This window comes from Hyperolius riggenbachi, chromosome 4, assembly GCF_040937935.1.
Source record: "Hyperolius riggenbachi isolate aHypRig1 chromosome 4, aHypRig1.pri, whole genome shotgun sequence".
NCBI lineage: Eukaryota > Metazoa > Chordata > Amphibia > Anura > Hyperoliidae > Hyperolius > Hyperolius riggenbachi.
The window spans coordinates 248258051-248282564 of NC_090649.1; the positions used below are offsets into that span (position 1 = coordinate 248258051).

Consider the following 24514-nt stretch of genomic DNA (forward strand, 5'->3'; position numbering starts at 1 on the left):
AAACACCAAGCTTTATTTGTTCTGTACAAACTATTTACTACTACTGTATGTAGAATATATAAAGGAAATTAATGTAAACAAAACATTGCCACTGGATGGGCAACTAGCAATACCTAAAAACTGAATGTTTTATACTTATCTTAGAACAAATAAACAAAAATAGCAGTCTTTTACAGCACAGATCACAATAACTTTGCAGCCAAGCACACACAGCCTGTGTGCTCTCCTAGATCAATTAACCACAAATCTGTAACCAAAAATATTGAAGGTGCCACGGTCATTTAAATTTCCAATGCTGAAGTGGTGTAATTTATTCATATATATGGTGGTATACAATAAAGTAATGATGATATGTGGTTAACAAATGTCACATGCATCCCATGTAATGTTGTAACATATATTATGTGCAAAGGTGTTGCTATGTCATCAGTCACAAGATTGACTAATCCTTGTGATCACATGACTATGACAGAGAAAAAACAAACTGCTGAGACACCATATCAGAAGAATGTACAATCAGGTTTTATGATGTGAGACACAAAATGTAGTACAGTGGATTATAGGAAGACACCAGTATCTGCATAACGCATCATAGATGTGCCTTGGAATAAAAAACTATGGATCTTATCCCAAACTTCTCTGCACAGACCTGGATATTGTTAGCTGTCTTTTGGGCTCTGCTTTTACTGTGAGTTTAACATTCATGTACTTGAATTAGGGAGCCAGAAACTTTAAGTATGATGTAGCTGGAGAAGTATTTCATTAGATTTCTTGCATATCTCTCAGAGGTGAACATTTTCCTGTACATATTTGTGCCTGATCTTTATTATAGCAGTGTTTTCTCGACTGTGTGCCCTTTGTACTGTTTATATAGTCATGCCCTGGTTAAGCTTGCATGTAAGGCACCTTCTATTATTACAGTTGCAGTATATACTTATTAGGCACATGCAGAGCACTGACAGAATTTGGCTTTTGATGTTGTTACATTGATGAAAAAAATCAAAGCTATGTGTACAGAACATGTTTCCATGGCTACGACTATTGAAAGTGTTTTTTTATTTTAAAATAGTTTTTGCTTTGGTTTATTTATTGCGCCAAGTTCTGAACTTACTTCATAAAATGAAAGGAAATATATTCACCATATGAAGCTTAGATGTAACACATAGAAAGTGGACGTTCTGTAATTTTTTTTTCTGTTTCAGAAGATGCCAGTATACAATTTCAACCCTTCAGGCTCAGCCAATAATGTTTGAAGCATGTGCTGTTTGTGGTGGCATCTCCTGACATGTGCTGATGCTGCCAGGCTCTGGGCACTTTCACCCCAGGACCCACCTGCACCATTACAGAACAGAAGCAGGTGTCAGAGGTGTACCAGGGATGGTCAGAAATGCCAATATCCGCTTCCGCGGAAAATCCGCTTTCCGTCATTGCCGATTACTGCTACCGATTCCACTTTCCGCTACCCATTTCCGTATTCCGATGTGGAATTTTCTCAAAAACTACAAGGCTTTTTGAAAAAAAATGTTTTTCCTCTTGTTCCCACTGTTCTGTTTAACATACGGTAATTTTAAGCCAAACAGAAGACTCAGAATGTATAAGCCAATCAGAGAATGTAGAAATTTCTGCCTAAATCCCCATTCTTTGATTGGTTTATTCATTCTGAGTCTTCTGATTGCCATAAAATTACAGCATATTGTATAATGCAGATTTTCTGCATTTTACATTGCAGTCAAAAGCCGCCGACATTAGCGGTTAATAGCAATGTCCCCGTAGGTGCTAGAAACACCACATTTTCAGGGTTTGTTAAACAGAAGAGTGGGTACAAGAGGAAAACATTTTTTTCAAAAAGACGTTATAGTTATTGAGAAAATCGATGTTAAAGTCGGCAGAAATTTCTGCAGAAATTTCCGCGAAGATCCGCCTACCGCACTTGTATTACCGACTTCCGCATTCCGAACGGAAATGCGGAAATTGCATTTCCGCTGAATCCGAACGAGCATCCCTAGGTGTATCTACAGGAGTACAGGTATGGCATGTGCCATGGGTGCCTCTTACTGGGGGTGCTTCTTCGTAGAATCCGTAGCATCTGTTCTCCATACAGATTCTACTTTTTATCTGGGGACATTATGCTACCTGGTTACATCTTTTGGGTGTAACAAGCTGCTGTTTGGGGGGTATGTATAGAGTGAACTATGGCAATACTCCATTCTTATAGGCCATGCTTCACGTCAACTTGGATACAAAAAATTCAATTACATGTTGAAATGTTTGAAGAGGCGCTACCCTCCCTGGGGGTGAATTTTAATGCTTGACATAGGTGCGGTTTTCCCTCAATACGCCTGTGACAGGTGTCCAGCTGCAGTCTCCAGGTTGTTTCTTTCAATAGATCACCCTGTTTACCAGTCATGTTCCTTTATTCAAATTATTATTATTATTATTATTTATTCCTGGAATTAGCTAGTGTTCCTGGAAAAGCAGTGGAATGATGAGTCTGAGCCTGAACAGTTTTGTAAATGTCTGAAATAAATAACTATGATTTTCACCTTCACTTTAATACTGCGCTGTGCTGAAAATAACATAATTATTACAATTAATTATGATTTTACAATATTAATTTATTAATTGTTTAGTCAGTGTTTGCCCATTGTAAAACACCCTTTCATCACCTTAATTTACGTTTTGAAATTCATCACAGTTGGCAACATCTTGACTGCTGGCAGGTGCATCGCTGGGGAATGTTTGTTTATGCTGTGTTTATAAGCCAGTAGAATTAATACCTGGTTTCCCAGAATTCTCTGGTGGGAGAATTCCGCCTAGCTAAACAGCCTAGGCTAAGCATCACTGGGAGGGCGGGGTTACATACCAATACACAGCAATATGCTGTATAGATATAGGAAGTGTTTCTGATGCTAAACATAGGATAATTAATGTAAAAGTGGGTATCCTGAATAATTTACTACATTGTACTATAGATCACTACGATGTTTCTTTAAGAAACTTAGGTGCTGCTACAAGTAACATCTAAGATCTACTCGTAACATCTAAGATGCTAAACATCTGCTATTATTGTTACTAGAAGCAGTGACCTAGCTGAGGAGCCATGGACCCCAGTGTAAGTTCTATATTGGTCCCCCTCAAGCACTCTATTCATAACGATACAGCAGTTTAGGCATTAATGGCTGTGTGTTGAGATATTTTGATGAGGCAGCAAATGTACACCGTTATACAAGCTGTACTTTGACTACTTTACATCATATCAATCATCGTGAGAAGTGTACTTACTTTTGTGAGATACTGTATGTGAGCTGGTATTATTCAGGAGGTGTAGAGGCTTGTTTCTATTTGAAGAAGACTGCCTTGTGATTACCCTGGCTGCTGCTCTGCAAGGAGGGGGAGCAGAGAGTGGCGGCCACATAGCAACAAGCACTAGCGCTTCGGTTCAGGGCACTACGATGGGCACTACATGCCCTGAGGTTGGGGCACAGTGGGCGGGAATCTGGAGCACTAGCCCTGGATGTTCAGCCCTAACGACATTCCTGCATCACACCAACATAGTCAGGGTTGGACTGGGCCACAGTAGCAAATTTTTTTCTCTCGGTGGGCCCCACCTCCAGGTCTCTGGTGGGCCCCCCCTCCTTGTCTGACAGAGCTCCAATTGCTGCCTGCAGCACAAAAATTCTCTTCTCAGTGCTGTAATCACTCATGCTGAGAGCAGTTTCGTAGCTAAGGATCTGTAGGCCTCGATGCTAATTTTACAATGGGGCCCCCCAAGCATTCTATACATAACAATTGATACGACGCACCAAAACCTGCCAATGGCAACTACAGTGTCAGAGGTGCAAGTAGGGGATGGGAAATAGCTTGTTAATGATTACCACTGTTCAAAGTATCTATAGAAGTGATTATTATGAGCACAGGACCAATAGAGAGGTAATACTGTAGTTGAGGGAGGGCCCTTCGGGGCCCCTTTGGCCCAAGGGCCCCAACCTCTGCAACCTCTGTGGTCGCAACCTCTGCAAAGTAGGACATTACTTTATATTGAAGGAGGGGCTCTATGCAAAGTTTTGCTGGGCAGCAGTGTCTCTGAATTACAATGCTGCTAAGATCATGTACATTTGGCCCTGTCCATAATACATCATGACCACGCCCACCTTCCGATGCATGGTCACGCCCTTTTTTCACCGCAATCATGGGATGTGTGGGCCCCAGGTTGAAATTTCTTTGGTGGGCCCCCAGTGTCCCAGTCCGACCCTGAACATATTGCAAATGAAAGACAAGATTTTTGGTAGAATTTATAATATATAAGTACCCATTTCACTTACGCTAACTTTTTCCATTCAGAAGAGGCAGCATTGAGCTTGTGATCACTGCAGCCATCACCTGCAACAGCCAAGACATACATAGTGGGCTGCTATTGTGGGCTGTGCCAACATGCCTTAAAGGGGAACTTCAGCCTAAACAAACATACTGTCATTAAGTTACATTAGTTATGTTAATTAGATTAGATAGGTAATATAATCTCTTACCCACCCTGTTTTAAAAGAACAGGCAAATGTTTGTGATTCATGGGGGCTGCCATCTTTGTCATGGGGGCAGCCATCTTTTTGGTTGAAAGGAGGAGACAAGGAGCAGGAGACACAGTTCCAGCTGTCCTGTGTCCTGATAACCCCTCCCAGCTGCATGCACTAGGCTTCAAATGTCAAATTCAAAATGTAAAAAAAAAAAAAAATTGCACCAAAACAGCAGAACGAGAACAACAAAATCAGAAATCCCATCATGCTTTGCACAGCATTAGGGGAAAAAAGCCTGGGCAGTTTTCTGCTGTGCAGCTAAAAATGAGGATTGTATAAGAGAAACAAAGTTCTGATGCTGTGAAACTGTTAAAGAAACACCAGGCCTTTTCAGTGCTGCTGAGTCTATTTTTAGTCTGGAGGTTCACTTTAAGGTGTCCATACGAATCTGATAAAAACTGGTGCCGCCAAGAGCATGCCCGATTTGTCGCATATATTGATTATACATTCCCGAAAATCTCAGGCTAACATGCTTGATAGGGTGCACAGCGGTAATGGCGTGCGATAATCGTGAACACGATGGAAACCCCTAAACTGCTGCCCCCCTCATGCTGAATTTGAGTGTGAATCGGCCTGTGGTTTATGGCAGCCAACAGATCTTTGTACAATCATACAATCAGATTTGATCAAAGAGAGATCTATCTCCTGGTTGATTGGCTGCCAAATTTGCTAGATGTATGGTTACCTTTAGATTGGATGTGTGTAGCCATATTTGTTTACTAAATTGGTGATTGTGGATTTATGCCTTTTTAGTAAAGGCCTAGCATGGGGTTAAAGAACCAGATTATTTAGCACACTTCTTTATTCTATAGAATATATTTAATTCATTCTTTAACAAACTTCATTAAGCTTTATGTTTTTTTTTACATTCATGTCGTCAATACACCTACACTCACAACTACATCTCTCTTGTGTATAAAATGTAGAAGACAAGACAAATAACATTTATATTGCGCTTTTCTCCTTTCGGACTCAAAGCGCCAGAGCTGCAGCCACTAGGGCGCGCTCTATTGGCAGTAGCAGTGTAAGGGAGACTTGCCAAAGGTCTCCTACTGAATTAGTGCTGGCTTACTGAACAGGCAGAGCCGAGATTCGAACCCAGGTCTCCTGTGTCAGAGGCAGAACCCTTAACCATTACACTATCAGCCAACTGCTTAGAAAGGGTTAAGAGGTCTCACCACAGTGACAAAATTTAATGAGCATTGTGCAAGGCTTCCTATCTTTTATTCTCTGTGAAATGATTGGTGTCTGCAGTGTGACATGACAAGTGTGGTCAATGCAATATGTTCATTTTTAGCTTTTGTAAAGAGGCTAGGTTGCTGAATCCTATCAATTTATTCTACCACTTTATGACCGGCTATTAGTGCATTTCATTAAAAATGTTAATATTCAATGTTGTTTCCCCCATAAGGTATGGAATATATCCATATGGCATGTTTAAGAAGCTGGGAGTTCCAGGACCTCGTCCTTTACCATTTATCGGAACATTTCTAGGATATCGGAAAGTAAGGATACATAAAAGATATTCATGTTACTGATCTGTAAAATGGCACTTGTATGCTGTATCTGCTCATCAACCCGTTTACTGAAAAATTAGCCCTGCCCTTGTGCTGCAGGAGACTACTGGGGAGGGACAGCCAATCAACTGAAACTATCCTAGTGACAATAATGTCAATTCATAAAGCAGACAACAAGCGGTAATGGCACGAAGCATTACCATCTGCTTTGAAGTGGAAAAAAGAATGTGGAGAGTAGACTGGGAGCGTGACTCACACAGGCAGAAGCAGAGGCAGCTGTGACTGACAGGATCAGGGAGCCAATAGAAACAGCCCCTTCTCCTGCAAGTCTGAATGATGGAATCTGATAGGACCCGCAGCCTTCACCGGCGGGACAAGCTTTTAAACCCCCCAGGCAGCAGCAGAGCGAGATCGGAAAAAAAAGACATCTCCTGAATTAGGCTGTGTATCTGGTTTAACCTCTTGGGTTCCTGTAGAAGCTAGAGGGAAAAATCAACCAAGCAGGACATGTGTAAAGTTTCTTAGAAGTTAATCTAAGCTGTGGCAATTAAATAGAATGTTAAGAAAGACAGATTCAGAGCAAGCAGAGGCAGTATAACAAAATATGTACATCTAAAGGGATGTTGGGATGCCTTGCAATGCCCTCACTGTTTTACCGCAAAGGTTTTTGTCAAAGGGCTTCGGTAATTTACTGCACTTCTTAAAATTTTAATGAATTACCACACAAAAGTCTAAAATACTGAATGCTGTATTTTCCCGGCAAGATTTTTCTTACACACAGCCTTTTATGAATTGACCCCAATGTGGATGTAACAGTGGTTAGGGCATCTAAGTACTTCCAATACAAGTCACCCATCACTGCACTACCACCTCAGTCGGAATGCATTCTACAGACGGGTAAAACATTAAACACCATTTACTCTGTGGCTTTACCTGATGCTTGGATGCTTTCTCATTTGGTTATAATTCTGCTTTAAAAAGTAGAAAGAGAATTTGACATTTGTAATATTTAATGTGATCGTTGCATAGAAATGCACGTTATTATACAATGTCATGTTATATAAGTATTACAATAGTTTTACAGTATACATACACTTTTTTTTTCTTTTGTATAGGGCATAGCACAATATGATGTGGAATGCTACAAGAAATATGGAAAGATGTGGGGGTGAGGAAGACTTCCTGATGACAGTTTCCATAAGCTGGTTTAGACTATGTTAACATTTGTCAACTATGAAGATGCATGCAGGGGCGGACTGACAACTCATGGGGCCCTCGGGCAATAGGAGATTATGGGGCCCCCATACCAGTGTTTCCCACCTTTCACGTTATATTTTTACAGACTAAGATATAATAATTTATTGACAACAGTAAATATGTTATATTGTGATATTGTACACTGAGAAAAATCCCTGCGCCAAAAAATGGGTGTGGTCACGCAACAGAATGTGGGCGTGGCCATGGATGGGGCAAAATATACATGACCTTAGCAGTGGTGTAAAAGGTCTGCCGGGGAAGTTTGAACTCTGCCATAGTGCTTCCCCCCAAAATACATGTAATCTGACAGCATTTCACCAAAAATCCATGCAATTTGGCAGAGGTTCCTCCAAAATACAGATAATATGGCAGTCGTTCCCCCAAAATAGACGTTATCTGGCAGCAGCGGTTCCCCCAAATACACATAATCTGGCACCGGATCACCAAAAATACATGTAGCAGCAGTGGTTTCCCCAAAATACACAGAATCTGGAAGCAGCAGTTCCCCCATTATACACAATCTGGCAGCGGTTCCCCAAAAATACACATAATCTGGCAGCTGTTTCTCAAAATACACTTAATCTGGCAGCAGCTGTTCCCCAAAAATAGTTAATCTGGCAGCAGTTCCCCCAAAATAGGTGCCCCCAGTATAGGTATCCAGGTCAAAAGGTATCCCCTGTGGAAGTATCCAGGTCTATAGGTTTTCCCAGTGCAGGTATCCAGGTCTATAGGTGTCCCCAGTATAAGTAGCCTAATCCACAGGTGTCCCCAGAATAGATAACCAGGTCTATAGATGTCCCCATTTAAGATAGCCAGGTCTATAGGTGTCCCCAGTATAGGTAGCCAGGTCTACAGGTGTCTCCAGAATAGGTAGCCAGGCCTATAGGTGTCCCCAGTACAGATAGCCAGGTCTATAGGTGTCTCCTGTATAGATAGCCAGGTCTTTAGGTGTCCCCAGTATATGTAGCCAGGTGTATAGGTGTCTCCAGTATAGCCAGGTCTATAGGTGTCCCCAGTATATACAGCCAGGTCTATAGGTGCCCCAGTATATACAGCCAGGTCTATAGGTGCCCCCAGTATATGTAGCTAGGTCTATAAGTGCCCCCAGTATATGTAGTCAGGTGTATAAGTGCCCCCAGTATATGCAGCCAGGTGTATAGGTCTCCCCAGTATATGCAGCCAGGTGTACAGGTGCCCCCAGTATTTGCAGCCAGGTGTATAGGTGCCCCCAGTACATGCAGCCAGATGTATAGGTCTCCCCAGTATAGCCAGGTGTATAGGTCCCCCCAGTATATGCAGCCAGGTGTATAGGTGCCCCCAGTATATGCAGCCAGGTGTATAGGTCTCCCCAGTATATGCAGCCAGGTGTATAGGTCTCCCCAGTATAGCCAGGTCTGTAAGTGCCCCCAGTATATGCAGCCAGGCTTGTAGATGTCTCCAGGAGGGGAGACAGCCAGTGAAGGAGGGCGATGGGCATAGCAGGGGAGAAGGGGGGAAGTTTCCCCCCCCCTTCTCTCACCTTGGGGCCCCCCTTCCTGGCTCTCCCCTCCGTAATCTGCAAAGTGTCGCACAGCTGGAAGCGGCTGACAGCGGGCGGAGACTTACCGCTGTACAGCCACCGGAAGAAGCGCTGATCTGTGTGCCGCTAGTCTGGACTTCTCAAGCCCACACTAGCGGCACACAGATCAGCGCTCCCTCCGGTGGCTGAACAGCGGTAAGTCTCCGCCCGCTGTCAGCCGCTTCCAGCTGTGCGACACTTTGCAGATTACGGAGGGGAGAGCCAGGAAGGGGGGCCCCAAGGTGAGAGAAGGGGGGGGGAAACTTCCCCCCTTCTCCGCTGCTATGCCCATCGCCCTCCTTCACTGGCTGTCTCCCCTCCTGCTCAGGGTTCTCTGGCGGGTGGCGGGCCCCCCCATGACCACAGGCCCTCTGTCCGTGCCCGAGTGCCCTAATGGTCAGTCCGCCCCTGGATGCATGCATTTTTAACATACACTACTTTCTGTGCATTGTAGATATTCATACATCTGAAACTGTGGGTGTTTCTGGCTGCACTATAATGGAAAACCTCAGACAGCTGACACTTTTTTCAGTGTGAACTTGGAAATGTACAGTATTAGACTTGAACAAGTCTATTGTCCAACACGTGCTATCACTGCTATCGTGTTTCTGTATTGTGGAATAACGCAAAAAATGCACATAGTGTGAATGCGGTTGGTTAAGCTCATTGAAGTGAACCCAAAATGACTATAAAAGGATGGTCCCATGTAGAAGGCTGACTATATTCACACTCAGAGGCATCCTCCTCCCTCCCTCCTATAACACAGTCAACTTTTTACATGGGGCTATCCTCACATCATTGCTTTTAGTCACTTTAGATTCACTTTAGAAATGCACCGAAGAGTGTCTAACTGAATAACAAGATGCAGTATTGAGGTGGGAAGAAATTGAATTGGTCTGTAAAGCTATTCTCTTGTTTCAGGTATTATTTATAGTCCTAAAATAATACCTGAAACAAGAGAATAGCTTTACAGACCCATTCATTTTTTCCCACCTCAATACTGCATCTCCCAAATCTCTATATACTTACCTCTAGAACTTTATATCTGGATTCTGGAGTCATGTGACCCCCATCATTTGGCTGGATGGTCCATGGAGTCGAAGCACCTCCAACATGCTTTAGCTCCAATCAGCGCTGTAATGACTCCTCCCTACTCCACAAATCACCATGCAGTATCGCAGGAACACCCATATCCCTCCCACATTTAAATTCCCCCTACCCCATCACATAAATGGAGGCATGCCCCTATGCCACTTGATAAACTGAGGGAGGTTCACGGCTATAATATGCATGCCTCCCATCCATTCAGTGGTAATAGAAGGAAGTGAGTGGGGTAGGAACCAGCATGTGTATAGCGGCCCGACCCTCCTGGATGCATTGATGAGAGATCCAGACTGTCCCTCCCTCTCTGCACTGACTTACACCGCACATTGTCGCTCTTCCTCCTCCATAGCAACATAATGTGTCACTAGACTGGAGGCTAGCAACAAATATGTACAGCATTGGGCCTCAAACTGTCCCCTAAGGGGTCAAATCCAGATCCCTATGGGTGACAATTATTGAAAGTGTACCTTCCCTCTTGCAGTCTGTAGCTACACCAACAGAGCCTGATGCTACATTGTACATGTAACAGCAGGAACACAGTGCAGCAGAATGGGAAAGCCGTGCCGCACATTATCTGCACATTAAATTGCATACAGTGAATCATACAGTTAATGAAAAGTATGCTTCACTAACACTGTTAACATGCGTGTTTACGGTAATGCACTGCGTATGTTGTTAAAGGAAATCTGTAATAAAAAAAAACTGCCTCTCGGGGGTACTTACCTCAGGAGGGGGAAGCCTCTGGATCCTAAAGAGGTTTCCCCCATCCTCTTAATCCAGCGCTGGCAGCCCCCGAACACCATGTGTGGAAATATTTACAGCTTACCGATTGGGCTTAGGTGGAAAAAGCCGAGCCTGATCGCGTCCGCTCTACTGCACAGGTACAGGCAACTCGCGCTTGCTCAATAGAGTGGACTCGATCGAGCTTGGCTATTTCCGCCTGAGCCAATCAGAAAGCTGATACTGCACTTGCGCAGGAGTGCAGATTGTAAATATTGCAGTGCACTACTGCGCATGCACACAGCTTGTCAACGCTCGTCAGGGGATTTTCAGCAGAGCCAGCACTGGATCCCCGAAGGCTCAAGGGGACTGGGGAAGCCTCATTAGGACCCTGAGGCTTCCCCCTTTTGAGGTAACTACCCCAAAGGGGCCCTTTTTTTTCTTATAGTTCCACTTCAAGGCTGCTTTCACAGTGGGACGTTACAGGCGCACGTTAGAGCAGCCTGTAAAGCACCCCAACGCACAACAATAAAAAATCAATGGGCTGTTCACAGTGCCCACATTGCGTTACATTGTAACGCAGCACGTCTACATAACGTACTGCATGCAGTACTTTACACGCGGCTAAGCCGCATTAGACTGTTTGCACGTGCTCAATAGGGTTTTATTGTTCATTTTATGGGCGGAGAGGAGGCGGGGAGAGGCTGCTACGAAGCCAGGCACATAGCTACTTATTATTCACTGCACTTGCAGTGTTTACATCCTGGAGCGGCCGCGGATTGGCTGGCGGGACCACGTGATGCGGAGAGCTCCGCTCACGTGGTCTCCGCAGTGCCTCCGACAGAGCAGGCGCACCAAGAGCTGCTTGTAACGCGGCTCTTGGTAGCGTCCTACTCCAACACCACCAGGCGTTGCGTTAGGGGCACGTTATGTGCCCTATAACATCCCCTAAACGCAACGTCCTGGTGTGTAAGTAGCCTAAATTGCAACGTACCCATTACACTGTGAATATTGTATGCAATGCAATGCACAACTGTGAACATAGCCTATAAGTTTCAAGACATTAGGCTATATGATGTTATTTTTAGGACTGCGCCTTTCCGCTCTGAAAAAAAGCATTCATGTAGGCCATTTTTTCTGCAGAAAATCGCACAACAACTCAAGTCAAATACGTCGCCATTGACTTGCATTAGATGTGCAGCGAACTCGAATTTGCAAAAACAGAACACACACAAATTCTGTTATGTGTGAAAGGCATTGATGAAAATTATCTTTCATGAGTTGTCATTGGTTAATGAGAAATGATTAGTGAGATGCTGTTACTTATAGACTACATGCAAATTTAAAGTGAACCTGAATTGATAGGTATAAGGAGGCTGCCATATTTATTTTGTTTTAAGCAATACCAGTTGCCTGGCTAGCCTAATGATCCTCTGCATCTAATACATTTAGCCACAGACCCTGAACAAGCATGCAGAAGATCAGGCATTTCTGACATTATTGTTAAATTATTGTTAAATCTGTCAGGCTGGTTGCACACATGGCAGAAACACTTGCGGAGTGGGAAACACTGCATTTTATGCAGCAATGTTAATCTATGGCACACAGCAGTACCAGCGTTGCACTTGCTATTTACAGTAAGCGTTCTGCAGACGCTGGTAGTGTTGCATAATGCAGGTTGGCTGCCAAAATGCACATAATGAAAGTCTATGGTAACGCATATGCATTGCGTTTTCATGCGTTTTTTAAATGCGTTGTCTTTCAAGGGATTTGCATAAATTAAGAAAAAACCGCATACAGTTTAGACGCTAGATTGGGGGAAGTCAAGTGACAGGAAGAGGAGGGCGTAACTAGACTTAAGAGAGGACGGGATCCCGGTAACTTCACCTTCTGGAGAAGTGACTGGGCCACGGAACGCGTGAGGGGGCACAGAGAGGCAGCGGGACCATAGATTTTGCAGATCTGGGTAAAACCAAATATACAATGGCGGCATTACTAATATTACTGTTATAGGCATTACGGAAGGTACAATCATTTATACATTGCCTGCAGAACAACAATTTCTTGCCAGCATTTGCAGATATAATTATCATGTTATTGTATTATTTCAATAGTTCATGCTGACCAATCTGTGCACTGGATGGTTTTAATTGTTTTTATTAGTTACTGGGATAAGTCCTCAATAAAAGATATTACTATTATTATAACTTGGTCGTTTGATGATTATCTATTATGATTGCCTAGATGGACACTTTTCTTGTACATATAAGAGTTAACAGGTCCATGGCATTTGCCCTACTTGGTCGCATTTTGCTCTCTATTTTTTTGTGTTAAAAAACGCATACAAAACGCATATGCGTTTTCCATTAGTGAATGCATGCAAAACACATGAAAAACCGTATCTGCGCAAAAAAACGCAAATGCAAAACGCACCAAAAACACTGTAAAAACGCAATAGCAAATCGCAAATGCACCATCCAAAACGATACTTTTTCATGCTATGTCATATGTGAACCCAACTTCAAGATTAGCTTCATTCTTGTTTCTGGTGTGATTCAGACAGGGGCAGCCAAAAAGACCAGAAGGACTGCCAGGCACGTAGTATTGTTCAAAAGGAAATAAATATAGCAGCCTCCATATACTTTTCGCTTCAGGTTCCTGTTAAGGGCTTGGAATTGAGCCAATCTAAAAGACTTCCTGTGGATACTTTCTGATTGGCCCATTTCCAGGCTGCATATAATTTGAATTATATTTACATGCAGCTGGAATTATTATGACAACTCATTGACCATCTCTAATTTGTGAGCAGAGTGAACACAGTTTTACTTCACTTCTCTCCAATATATATCTATTTTACTAAATCAATCCTGAAATAAAACAGACACTTTATATGTTCTCTTGTAGGCTCTATGATGGCAGACAGCCAGTGCTTGCAATTATGGAACCAGCTATAGTTAAAACAATTCTTGTGAAAGAGTTTTACACCAATTTCACCAACAGAAGGGTGAGTTTTCATGGCCAAGCATTTGTTTCACTTGAGATATAACTGTTATCCTAGTATTATTAACTAATGACCTCAGCCCGTTTAAAAACGGGCTAGGTCTGTCTACCTGTGCGCACCTGCTCATTGCGCACGCGCGCACCCGCCTCACACGTGCGCACACGCCCGCCTGGCTCCTTCCCTGTCATCCTGCCTGTGGGAGGCTGCGCACATGTGCTGCACGCAGGGACAGTTGCCTATTATTATATAGGACTAGTGACCTTAGCCCGTTTAAAAACGGGCTAGGTCTGTCTCCGCGCCTACCGCATGCATGCGCACTCCTGCCCATCGCGCGTGCGTACCCGCCGCAAGCCCGCAACCGCCGCACCCGCACCTGGCTGCGTCCCTCTCGTCCTCCCTGTGTGAGGCTGGGTCTGTGCTGTGCACATGCGCAGTAGCAAAAAGCACGGACCCAGCTAAACTGAGACAACTGTCTCTGCTACGCACAGTTGCCTATTATTATAGAGGATCAGAAGAAGATCGCGGCCAAGGCAGGGACAGAGGACCAGAGTACAGCATGGGAAGCCTCTGGAGGCTTTACGCCCCTCTGGCTTGTATTTAAAAGGTGCATACACACCTCTTGATTTTATGTTGCCTGTCAGGGATCTGGATCCGATTCTCTAGGGAAACATCGCTGGCCGGACAGACGCGTGTCAGCTATGTAGCTGATGACGCTTTAGGTTGTTATACGGAACGATGTGTGATGTCACATGGCGTGTGGTTGAGCGGCACAGACAATACAATTGGGGGGGGGGGGGAGTTGATGTGCCAGCCGGGTCACTCGCAGGCTGGGGATCAGCGGCCACTATATAAACACCTTGCTCTTGGTACAGGCGGCTGTTACTGGCACCTTAGTCAGGCCTGTGTAAAGACAACTTATCCACATAGGTGTATTAAACAGGAGTACGGTAGTATCTGTCTTTTTGCCAATGATAACTGTGTCATTGAACTGGAAACAGGATAAGTAGTGCCTAATTTTCTCCGCCTCCATGTCACCTCTTCTGCCCCTATATATAGATAGCTCCTGCGCTATATCTGACTCAGCTCTCACCCTTGCCCATCACGAACCGTAAAGAGGACCTCCATACTAAAAGAAATCCTGCAGCGCTGCAGTAATGAAAAGATATATTTACCTCTGGAGTCTCTTCCCACGAAGCCGTCCTGAAGTCCCTGCACCACTACACCTCCGCCGCTTGGCCCTGCCTCCCCTCTCTCCTCCGAGAAAAAATGGCAAGCTATTTAGTGCAGTAAATAGCTGGACGTTTTTTCTCGGAGGAGAGAGGAGTAAATAGCTTGGCATAAATAGCTGCAGTAAATAGCTTGGCATTTTTTCTCGGAGGAGAGAGAGGAGGCAGGGCCAAGTGGCGGAAGTGGAGTGATGCGGGATCTTGGGGCAACTTCGTGGGACGAGACTCCAGAGGTAAATATATCTTTTTCATCACCGCAGCGCTGAAGGATTTTTTCTTTTAGGATGGAGGTCCTCTTTAAGGGCCCTTTCATACTTACTGCGTCATGTCACAGTACTCTCCCCCACAACAGCTCATCGCAGGGGCCATGAAAGTCAATGGAACTTTTTTCAGTTGGTGCAACGCAATGCATTGCGATGGAAATGTCCTGGCCGACGTAGAAGATGCAGCATGTTGGCGAGCATGTTGGCGAATCTTTATAAATTGTCGCGGTAGTGGTGCGGCACATATGCACAGATCGGGGACATTGACATGACGTATAGATTTCCCTGTTGGCGCAGTCTGCTGCAGAGAACAAAGTTGATGGAAAGGATGTGATGCGCTGCAGTGTGACATCACACTGCATGCCGTCCCCCCTAAACACCACGGAAAATTTGCGCAACATGCTCCTGTCTGCCGGACGCAGTGACGTCACCGTGCTTGGACACCGAGCGCCGATAAACTATTTAACTACCGCCGCTCTACAGGCAGTTCGTTCTGGCGCTCAGATATTGACATGACCACCCAGGCACATTTGTAGACCTGAGGAAGCATCTGTGGCCATGAAACGCATTGTCAGTTTTGCCTAAAATAAAAATTTTAGAAGTTTTTATCACTACCATACGTGTCAGCTTGACTCCTTTAAGGTAGGAACTTTTTAGTATCTTACTTTGTTACTGAATACTGTTCTATACCATAAGAAACACAGGTGTATGTCTACGGGTGCCTCCTACCCCTTTTCAGTGATCTCCACCCCTTCCTATCGGCGGACACGCTTTGAAGACCTCCAGATGTGTACCCCTTTTTCTGGAGCTGCGAACTACCCCATAGCTTGAAGCAAGGCCGAGTGAGGACGGTACTTCCTTACATGCCAGCTGAGTGGTTGCTTCTTAAAGGGGAACTGAAGAGAGAGCTATATGGAGGCTGTCATGTTTATTTCCTTTTAAGCAATACCAGTTGAGTGGCAGCCCTGCTGGTCTATTTCTCTGCAGTAGTATCTGAATAAAACCAGAAACAAGCATGCAGCTAGTCTTGTCAGATTTGACTTTAAAGTCTGAACCACTGAAACACCTGATCTGCTGAATGCTTGTTCAGGGGCTATGGTTAATAGTATTAGAGGCAGAGGATCAGCAGGGCTGCCAGGCAACTGGTATTGCTTAAAAGGAGATAAACATGACAGCCTCCATATAGCTCTCTCTTCAGTTCCCATTTAAGCGACCCAATTTTGTGAGTATAACGCTTTCTTCACACATATATTCTGGTGTCCCTTGGATAAAACACCAGATCTCCCTGTGCCTTTTTGTTTTCCACAAGAATATGCGTTGCGGTAAGCTTTTATGCCCCGTGCAAATCGCACCGCACAACATGTGAAAGGAGCCTAAAGTGGACCCAAACTACCAAACTAAAAACTGGTCATGTCTTGCAAAATATTTAACGTTGCATTATAATATGAAAGTATAAACATTTATTTCACTATTTACAGTATTTAACTAATTGTAGACTGAAGATGGGTGCACACTCATCAAGCACACTCCAAGACCCAGGTTCTCAGTCCTAGACCCTAATAATGCCTCTACACGCTTCCTCCTTTGCACAGAATCTAGGCCTCAGTGGTCCCTTGAAAGCTGCGCTGACATTAGCTGAAGATGATGATTGGAAAAGGATCCGCACGGTGCTGTCTCCCACATTCACCAGTGGAAAACTAAAGGAGGTAGTAATACTTTTTAATGTTGGTCATTCAGTATTCTAGGTTTAAAGTATGGCAGAAATCTTGTACTTCATATTAGGCAAAATAATCCCAGTAGCAGTGAAGGAAATGTCCAAACTAGAGAAACAATGTTCATGTCCAACCTGCAGGAGAAGAAGTGCCCCATTTCTGGATATTTGATATGTACACAACCTCACTTCATTGCACATTTAGTAGAACATGTATTATTATTCTATTGTACTGTATTTATATAGCACTGACATCTTTCACAGAGTGTCTACATAGTATATATGGTTATGTCACTGACTGTCCCTGAGATGAGTTAACAATCTAATCCCTACCATAGTCAGTCATGGTCTTTTGCTACTATTGTAGGCTAAGGCCAATTTTGTTTTGGGGAACCATTTAATCTATCTGAATGTTATTGGGATGTGTGAGAGTCCATGAAGGAAACCATTGCAAAAACATAGAGAAAACAGATTACCCAAGCAGCTTGAAATGAGCTAAAAAAACTACTAGGAAAGTATAGTGGACTAAAAGAGACCAAAAAGCCCTCCTACTAAAAATAAAATGCTCATTGTAGTTTTCCTTCTAAAAACAGACGTTATTTGCAATAATTCACCTTTAAGTGAATGACTGTAGTCTCCCAAAATGCATCACTACCAAATATGCAAATTATCTCTTTATGCCCCTGAAGCTAGGCGTACATCTAGAACCGCTAGTGTATATAAAGCCTATAGCACTTGTTGGTTGTGGAACCGCATTCAAGGGCCAAACCCCCTCCAAGGGTGAGACGTATTGGACCTTCCACCTAGGTAACACCTGGATCCTCATAGAAGCGAAATTGATTGAACACCGCAGTCTTCAAAAGTTATCAAAACTTGATTTGTTCAAAATGATTAATGTTTTAATAATTTTGTACAGTAGTTGTGCTACCCATTTACTCTTTGTTTTCTTTTTTTTTTTTTTTTTACAAATCCTTACTCTAGGTGATCATGGGAGTAACTTATCCCTTTCAGGCTGTGGCTTTCAGGGTTTTCTTTTAACCACTTAAAGGGGAACTGAATAGAGAGGTATATGGAGGCTGCCATGTTTATTTCCTTTTAAGCAATACCAGTTGCCTGGCAGCCCTGCTGATCCTCTGCCTCTAGTACTATTAGCCATAGCCCCTGAACAAGCATGCAGCAGATCAGGTGTTTTAGACTTTAAAGTCAGATCTGACAAGACTAACTGCATGCTTGTTTCTGGTGTTATTCAGATACTACTGCAGAGAAATAGACCAGCAGGGCTGCCAGGCAACTGGTATTGATTAAAAGGAAATTAATTTGACAGCCTCCGTATACCTCTTACTTAAGTTCCCCTTTAAGGACTGAAGTCATAAAACCCCTTAAAGGGAACCTTAACCGTGGGCCCGTGGGCATGACGCGCTTTATGGCTCTTTACGACGGGGAATGCGGAAGAAGAGGACGCTTTGCCGGAGGACGACTGGCAGTCAGCCGAAAACGAAACTTAGCAGCGGAGGGAGACCGGAGGGCACCGAAGGACCGGCGCGGGCACAGGACGGCTGCAGGAGGCTTGGGAAAGCCCCAGGTAAGTGAATTTTTTTGGGGGCCCACGGTTAACCACTTCCCGACCGCCTAACGCACAGGGGCGACCGGGATGTAGAGCCCGCAAGGACCAGCTCACCCACAGAGGCGGCGGTCCTTGTAAGGGCATGGGCGGAGCGATCGCGTCATCCGTGACGCGATCCTCCGCCGGCGCCTGTCACTGCTCACCCGCCGCAACATCCCGCCGGCCATACGGAAGCGCCGGCGGGATGTTAACCCCGCGATCGCCGCATACAAAGTGTATAATACACTTTGTAATGTTTACGTGTATTATACAGGCTGCCTCCTGCCCTGGTGGTCCCAATGTCCGAGGGACCACCAGGGCAGGCTGCAGCCACCCTATGTCGCATCCAAGCACACTGATTTCTCCCCCCCCTGCCCCAGATCGCCCACAGCACCCCCCAGACCCCTGTTTGCACCCAATCACCCCCCTAATCACCCATCAATCACTCCCTGTCACTATCTGTAAACGCTATTTTTTTTTATCCCCCCCTGCCCCTCCTGATCACCCTCCCCCCACCCTTAGATTCTCCCCAGACCCCCCCCCCAGATCCCCCCCCACCCCTGTGTACTGTATGCATCTATCCCCCTGATCACCTGTCAATCACCTGTCAATCACCCATCAATCACCCATCAATCACCCCCTGTCACTGCCACCCATCAATCAGCCCCTAACCTGCCCCTTGCGGGCAATCTGATCACCCACCCACACCAATAGATCGCCCGCAGATCCGACGTCAGATCACCTCCCAAGTGCAGTGTTTACATCTGTTATCTACCCTAAACACCCACTAATTACCCATCAATCACCCATCAATCACCCCCTATCACCACCTGTCACTGTTACCCATCAGATCAAACCCTAATCTGCCCCTTGCGGGCACCCAATCACCCGCCTACACGCTCAGATTGCCCTCAGACCCCCTTATCAATTCACCAGTGCAATATTTACATCTGTGCTTCCCTGTAATAACCCACTGATCACCTGTCAATCACCTGTCAATCACCCATCAATCACCCCCTGTCACTGCCACCCATCAATCACCCCCTGGCACTGCCACCCATCAATCTGCCCCTAACCTGCCCCTTGCGGGCAATCTGATCACCCACCCACACCAATAGATCGCCCGCAGATCCGACGTCAGATCACCTCCCAAGTGCAGTGTTTACATCTGTTCTCTACCCTAAACACCCAGTAATTACCCATCAATCACCCCCTATCACCACCTGTCACTGTTACCCATCAGATCAGACCCTAATCTGCCCCTTGCGGGCACCCAATCACCCGCCTACACGCTCAGATTGCCCTCAGACCCCCCCTTATCAATTCGCCAGTGCATTAGTTACATCTGTTCTTCCCTGTAATAACCCACTGATCACCTGTCAATCACCTGTCAATAACCCATCAATCACCCCCTGTCACTGCCACCCATCAATCACCCCCTGGCACTGCCACCCATCAATCACCCCCTGTCACTGCCACTCATCAATCAGCCCCTAACCTGCCCCTTGCGGGCAATCTGATCACCCACCCACACCAATAGTTCGCCCGCAGATCCGACGTCAGATCACCTCCCAAGTGCAGTGTGTATATCTGTTCTCTACCCTAAACACCCACTAATTACCCATCAATCACCCCCTGTCACTGCTACCTATAAGATTAGACCCCTATCTGCCCCTAGGGCACTCAATCACCCGCCCACACCCTCAGAATGCCCTCAGGCCCCAGCCCTGATCACCTCGCCAGTGCATTGCTTGCATCTATTCCCCCCTCTAATCACACCTTGAGACACCCATCAAACACCTCCTGTCACCCCCTAGCACACCTACCCATCAGATCAGGCCCTAATTTGCCCCGTGTGGGCTCCTGATCACTCGGTCAAACCCTCAGATCCCCCTCAGACCCCCTTCCGATCACCTCCCCAGTGCATTGATTGCATCTATTTTCCACTCTAACCACCCCCTGAGACACCCATCAATAACCTCCTGTCACCCCCCTAGCACTCCTATCTATCAGATCAGGCCCAATACAACCTGTCATCTAAAAGGCCACCCTGCATATGACCAGTTCCACAAAATTCACCCCCTCATAGACCACCTGTCATCAAAATTTGCAGATGCTTATACCCCTGAACAGTCATTTTGAGACATTTGGTTTCCAGACTACTCACGGTTTTGGGCCCGTAAAATGCCAGGGCGGTATAGGAACCCCGCAAACTGATCCCATTTTAGAAAAAAGACACCCCAATGTATTCTGTTAGGTGTATGACGAGTTCATAGAAGATTTTATTTTTTGTCAAAAGTTAGCGGAAATTGATTTTTTTTTCTTCACATAGTGTCATTTTTCACTAAATTGTGACAAAAAATAAAATCTTCTATGAACTCGCCATACACCTAACGGAATACCTTGGGGTGTCTTCTTTCTAAAATGGGGTCACTTGTGGGGTTCCTATACTGCCCTGGCATTTTAGGGGCCCTAAACCGTGAGGAGTAGTCTAGAAAACAAATGCCTCAAAATGACCTGTGATTAGGACGTTGGGCCCCTTAGCGCACCTAGGCAGCAAAAAAGTGTCACACATGTGGTATTGCCGTACTCAGGAGAAGTAGTATAATGTGTTTTAGGGTGTATTTTTACACATACCGATGGTGGGTGGGAGAAATCTCTCTGTAAATGGACAATTGTGTGTAAAAAAAAATCAAACAATTGTCATTTACAGAGATATTTCTCCCACCCAGCATGGGTATGTGTAAAAATACACCCCAAAACACATTATACTACTTCTCCTGAGTACGGCGGTACCACATATGTGGCACTTTTTTACACCCCAAGTACGCTAAGGGGCCTAAAGTCCAATGAGTACCTTTAGGATTTCACAGGTCATTTTGCGACATTTAATTTCAAGACTACTCCTCACGGTTTAGGGCCCCTAAAATGCCAGAGCAGTATTGGAACCCCACAAATGACCCCATTCTAGAAAGAAGACACCCAAACGTATTCCGTTAGAAGTATGGTGAGTTCATAGAAGATTTTATTTTTTGTCACAAGTTAGCGGAAAATGACACTTTGTGAAAAAAAAAACATTTAAAATCAATTTCTGCTAACTTGTGACAAAAAAATAAAAACTTCTATGAACTCACCATACTCCTAACGGAATACCTTGGGGTGTCTTCTTTCTAAAATGGGGTCATTAGTGGGGTTCCTATACTGCCCTGGCATTTTAGGGGCCCTAAAATGAGGAGTAGTCTTGAAACAAAAATGACCTGTGAAATCCTAAAGGTACTCATTGGACTTTGGGCCCCTTAGCGCAGTTAGGCTGCAAAAAAGTGCCAATCATGTGGTATTGCCGTACTCGGGAGAAGTAGTATAATGTGTTTTGGGGTGTATTTTTACACATACCCATGCTGGCTGGGAGAAAGATCTCTGTAAATGGACAATTGTGTGTAAAAAAAATTAAAAAAATTGTCATTTATAGAGATATTTCTCTCACCCAGCATCAGTATGTGTAAAAATACACCCCAAAACACATTATACTACTTCTCCTGAGTACGGCAATACCACGTGTGGCACTTTTTTGCAGCCTAACTGCGCTAAGGGGCCCAAAGTCCAATGAGCACCTTTAGGCTTTACAGGGGTGCTTACAAATTAGCACCCCCCAAAATGCGAGGACAGTAAACACACCGCACAAATGACCCCATTTTGGAAAGTAGACACTTCAAGGTATTCAGAGAGGGGCATGGCCCAACGTCCTATGAGTACCTTTAGGATTTCACAGGTCATTTTGAGGCATTTGGTTTCTAAAGGTACTCATAGGACGTTGGGCCCCTTAGCGCACCTAGGCTGCAAAAAAGTGTCACATGTGGTATCTCCGTACTCAGGAGAAGTAGTATAATGTGTTTTGAGGTGTATTTTTACACATACCCATGCTGGGTGGGAGAAATATCTCTGTAAATGAACATGTTTTGATTTTGTTTACACACAATTGTCCATTTAAGGTGCCCAACGTCCTATTCACAGGTCATTTTGAAGCATTTGGTTTCTAGACTACTCCTCACGGTTTAGGGCCCCTAAAATGCCAGGGCAGTATAGGAACCCCACAGGTGACCCCATTTTAGAAAGAAGACACCCCAAGGTATTACGTTAGGTGTATGGTGAGTTCATAGAAGTTCTTATTTTTTTGTCACAAGTTAGTGGAAAATGACACTTTGTGGAAAAAAAAACAATAAAAATCAATTTCCGTTAACTTTTGACAAAAAATATAATCTTCTATGAAATCATCATACACCTATTGGAATACCTTGGGGTGTCTACTGCTGCTTAGCATCCAGTGCATAATGGCAACCACTTCCTCTTTGCCTGAAAAGAAGCCAGGGAGCTTATCAAGGGGGACAGAGGTCCCAGCCATGATAAGTGAGTCTGGGCCTTATTCAGGCGCCATTGTGCCTACGCTCTCTGGGGGTGAAGAATTACTTACATAATTTTTCACAATTGATTGGTACTTCTTGTTAAAATTTGAGCAACCCCCTTGAGGATCCTCTGCACAGCCCTGGTCCACGCTACTCTTGGTCAATAATGGGATTGATTTTCCCGTGATAACTTCGCAAAATCGATCCCGTTATTGAATGGGAGCAGATCGTACATGTTGGAAATAGTCGTCTGATCACGTCAATTGGACAGGAAAATGCATCTTGTGTATTTAACATTTAGTCTTTGAGGGAAGTAGAGGGAAAAGAAAAACAGATAGTAAGTACAGTAGTGAATAGTTGAAAAATCCGACTCATTGTAACACTTGAGCAGGAGCAACCCAGAGGTCAGGTAAAGCTTTTGAAGACATCTGACAACATCATTGTTAACAGCAAGCATTCAATGGTTATTACAAAAGAGTATTGACATCATTACATACCTGGCAACAAGTGGGATATACAGTACATGACTGCTTTATTCAATGGAAAATGCACATCAGTACCAACAGATGACATCTTTGTTTTTCAGATGTTCCACATGATAAAGGAGTACTCAGATATTCTAGTGAGGAATATGCAAGTTTATGTGGATAAGAGTGAGAATTGTGCAATTAAAGAGTGAGTTGTGCATTTTAAAGAATTTATAGTTAAACAAAACTAGCAATGTTTTATGCTTGGAATAACAAGGGCATGGTCAGTTTCTCCTATATAAATTCTCAATGAGGAAAAACATGGATCAGTTTTGTTCATGTGATTCATTTAGTAAAGCTAAGTACCCACCACAAGATATCAGAAGACGGACCAAGAAACCTACGGCGACCCACAATCCGATGAGTGATCATTCCCCGATCCATCTTCTGCCGCGGGAACACATCGTGGCACGCCATGGGTGCAACACAATCATGGAACTTTGTGTGGATTGGAACGACTGTCTGCGATGGGATCCGTCATGAGAATCGCTATCGTTGCTAGACATCCTTCAAATAACTTTATATATACGGTGTTACACAATATAGCAAAAAAACGATCATTCATTGTGAAAAAAGTCACAGGTGGTGGGAAAATTCACCACAAAAAATCATGTCGTTGGTATGGGCCTTAAAGAGACACTGAAGCGAAAAAAAATATATGATATAGTGAATTGGTTGTGTACTATGAATAATTACTAGAAGATTAGCAGAAAAGAAAATATTCTCGTACTTTTATTTTCAGGTATATAGTGTTTTTTCTAACATTGCATTATTCTATAATATGTGCAGATTACACAACACTCAGCATTCAAAATGAGTCTTTCAGAGCAGTCTGTGAAGTAATGACCTCTCCTCTAGCAGAGAAAAAGTAAATAGTCCAGGAACAGTTGAGATAATAAAAGTCAGATAACAGCCCTCTCCATGACTAAAGGGGCCCATACACTCAGCCGATTTTCTGGCCGACCGATCGATCCCGATCAATCGATCGATCGATCCATCGATTGCAAATCGGTTGGCCAATCGACCGATCGATGGCCGATTTCGATCGATTTCGAT

General features: G+C 44.3%; 1 protein-coding gene across 2 annotated transcripts in view; it reads left to right on the forward strand.

Annotated features, from left to right (window-relative positions):
- The first annotated feature begins 574 nt into the window (after positions 1–574).
- The window catches only part of LOC137570684 (cytochrome P450 3A9-like), a 68977-nt gene continuing 45037 nt past the window's right edge, over positions 575–24514 (forward strand). Inside the window, exons 1-6 of one of the 2 annotated variants that reach the window (XM_068279384.1) lie at positions 575–688; positions 5983–6076; positions 7204–7256; positions 13632–13731; positions 16810–16923; positions 23518–23606. In XM_068279384.1, coding sequence (XP_068135485.1) covers positions 618–688; positions 5983–6076; positions 7204–7256; positions 13632–13731; positions 16810–16923; positions 23518–23606 — 521 coding nt within the window. In that variant the 5' untranslated portion in view covers positions 575–617. Of the gene's footprint in view, positions 689–5982; positions 6077–7203; positions 7257–13631; positions 13732–16809; positions 16924–23517; positions 23607–24514 lie in introns of those variants that run through there. The other variant, XM_068279386.1, reaches the window with a different exon arrangement.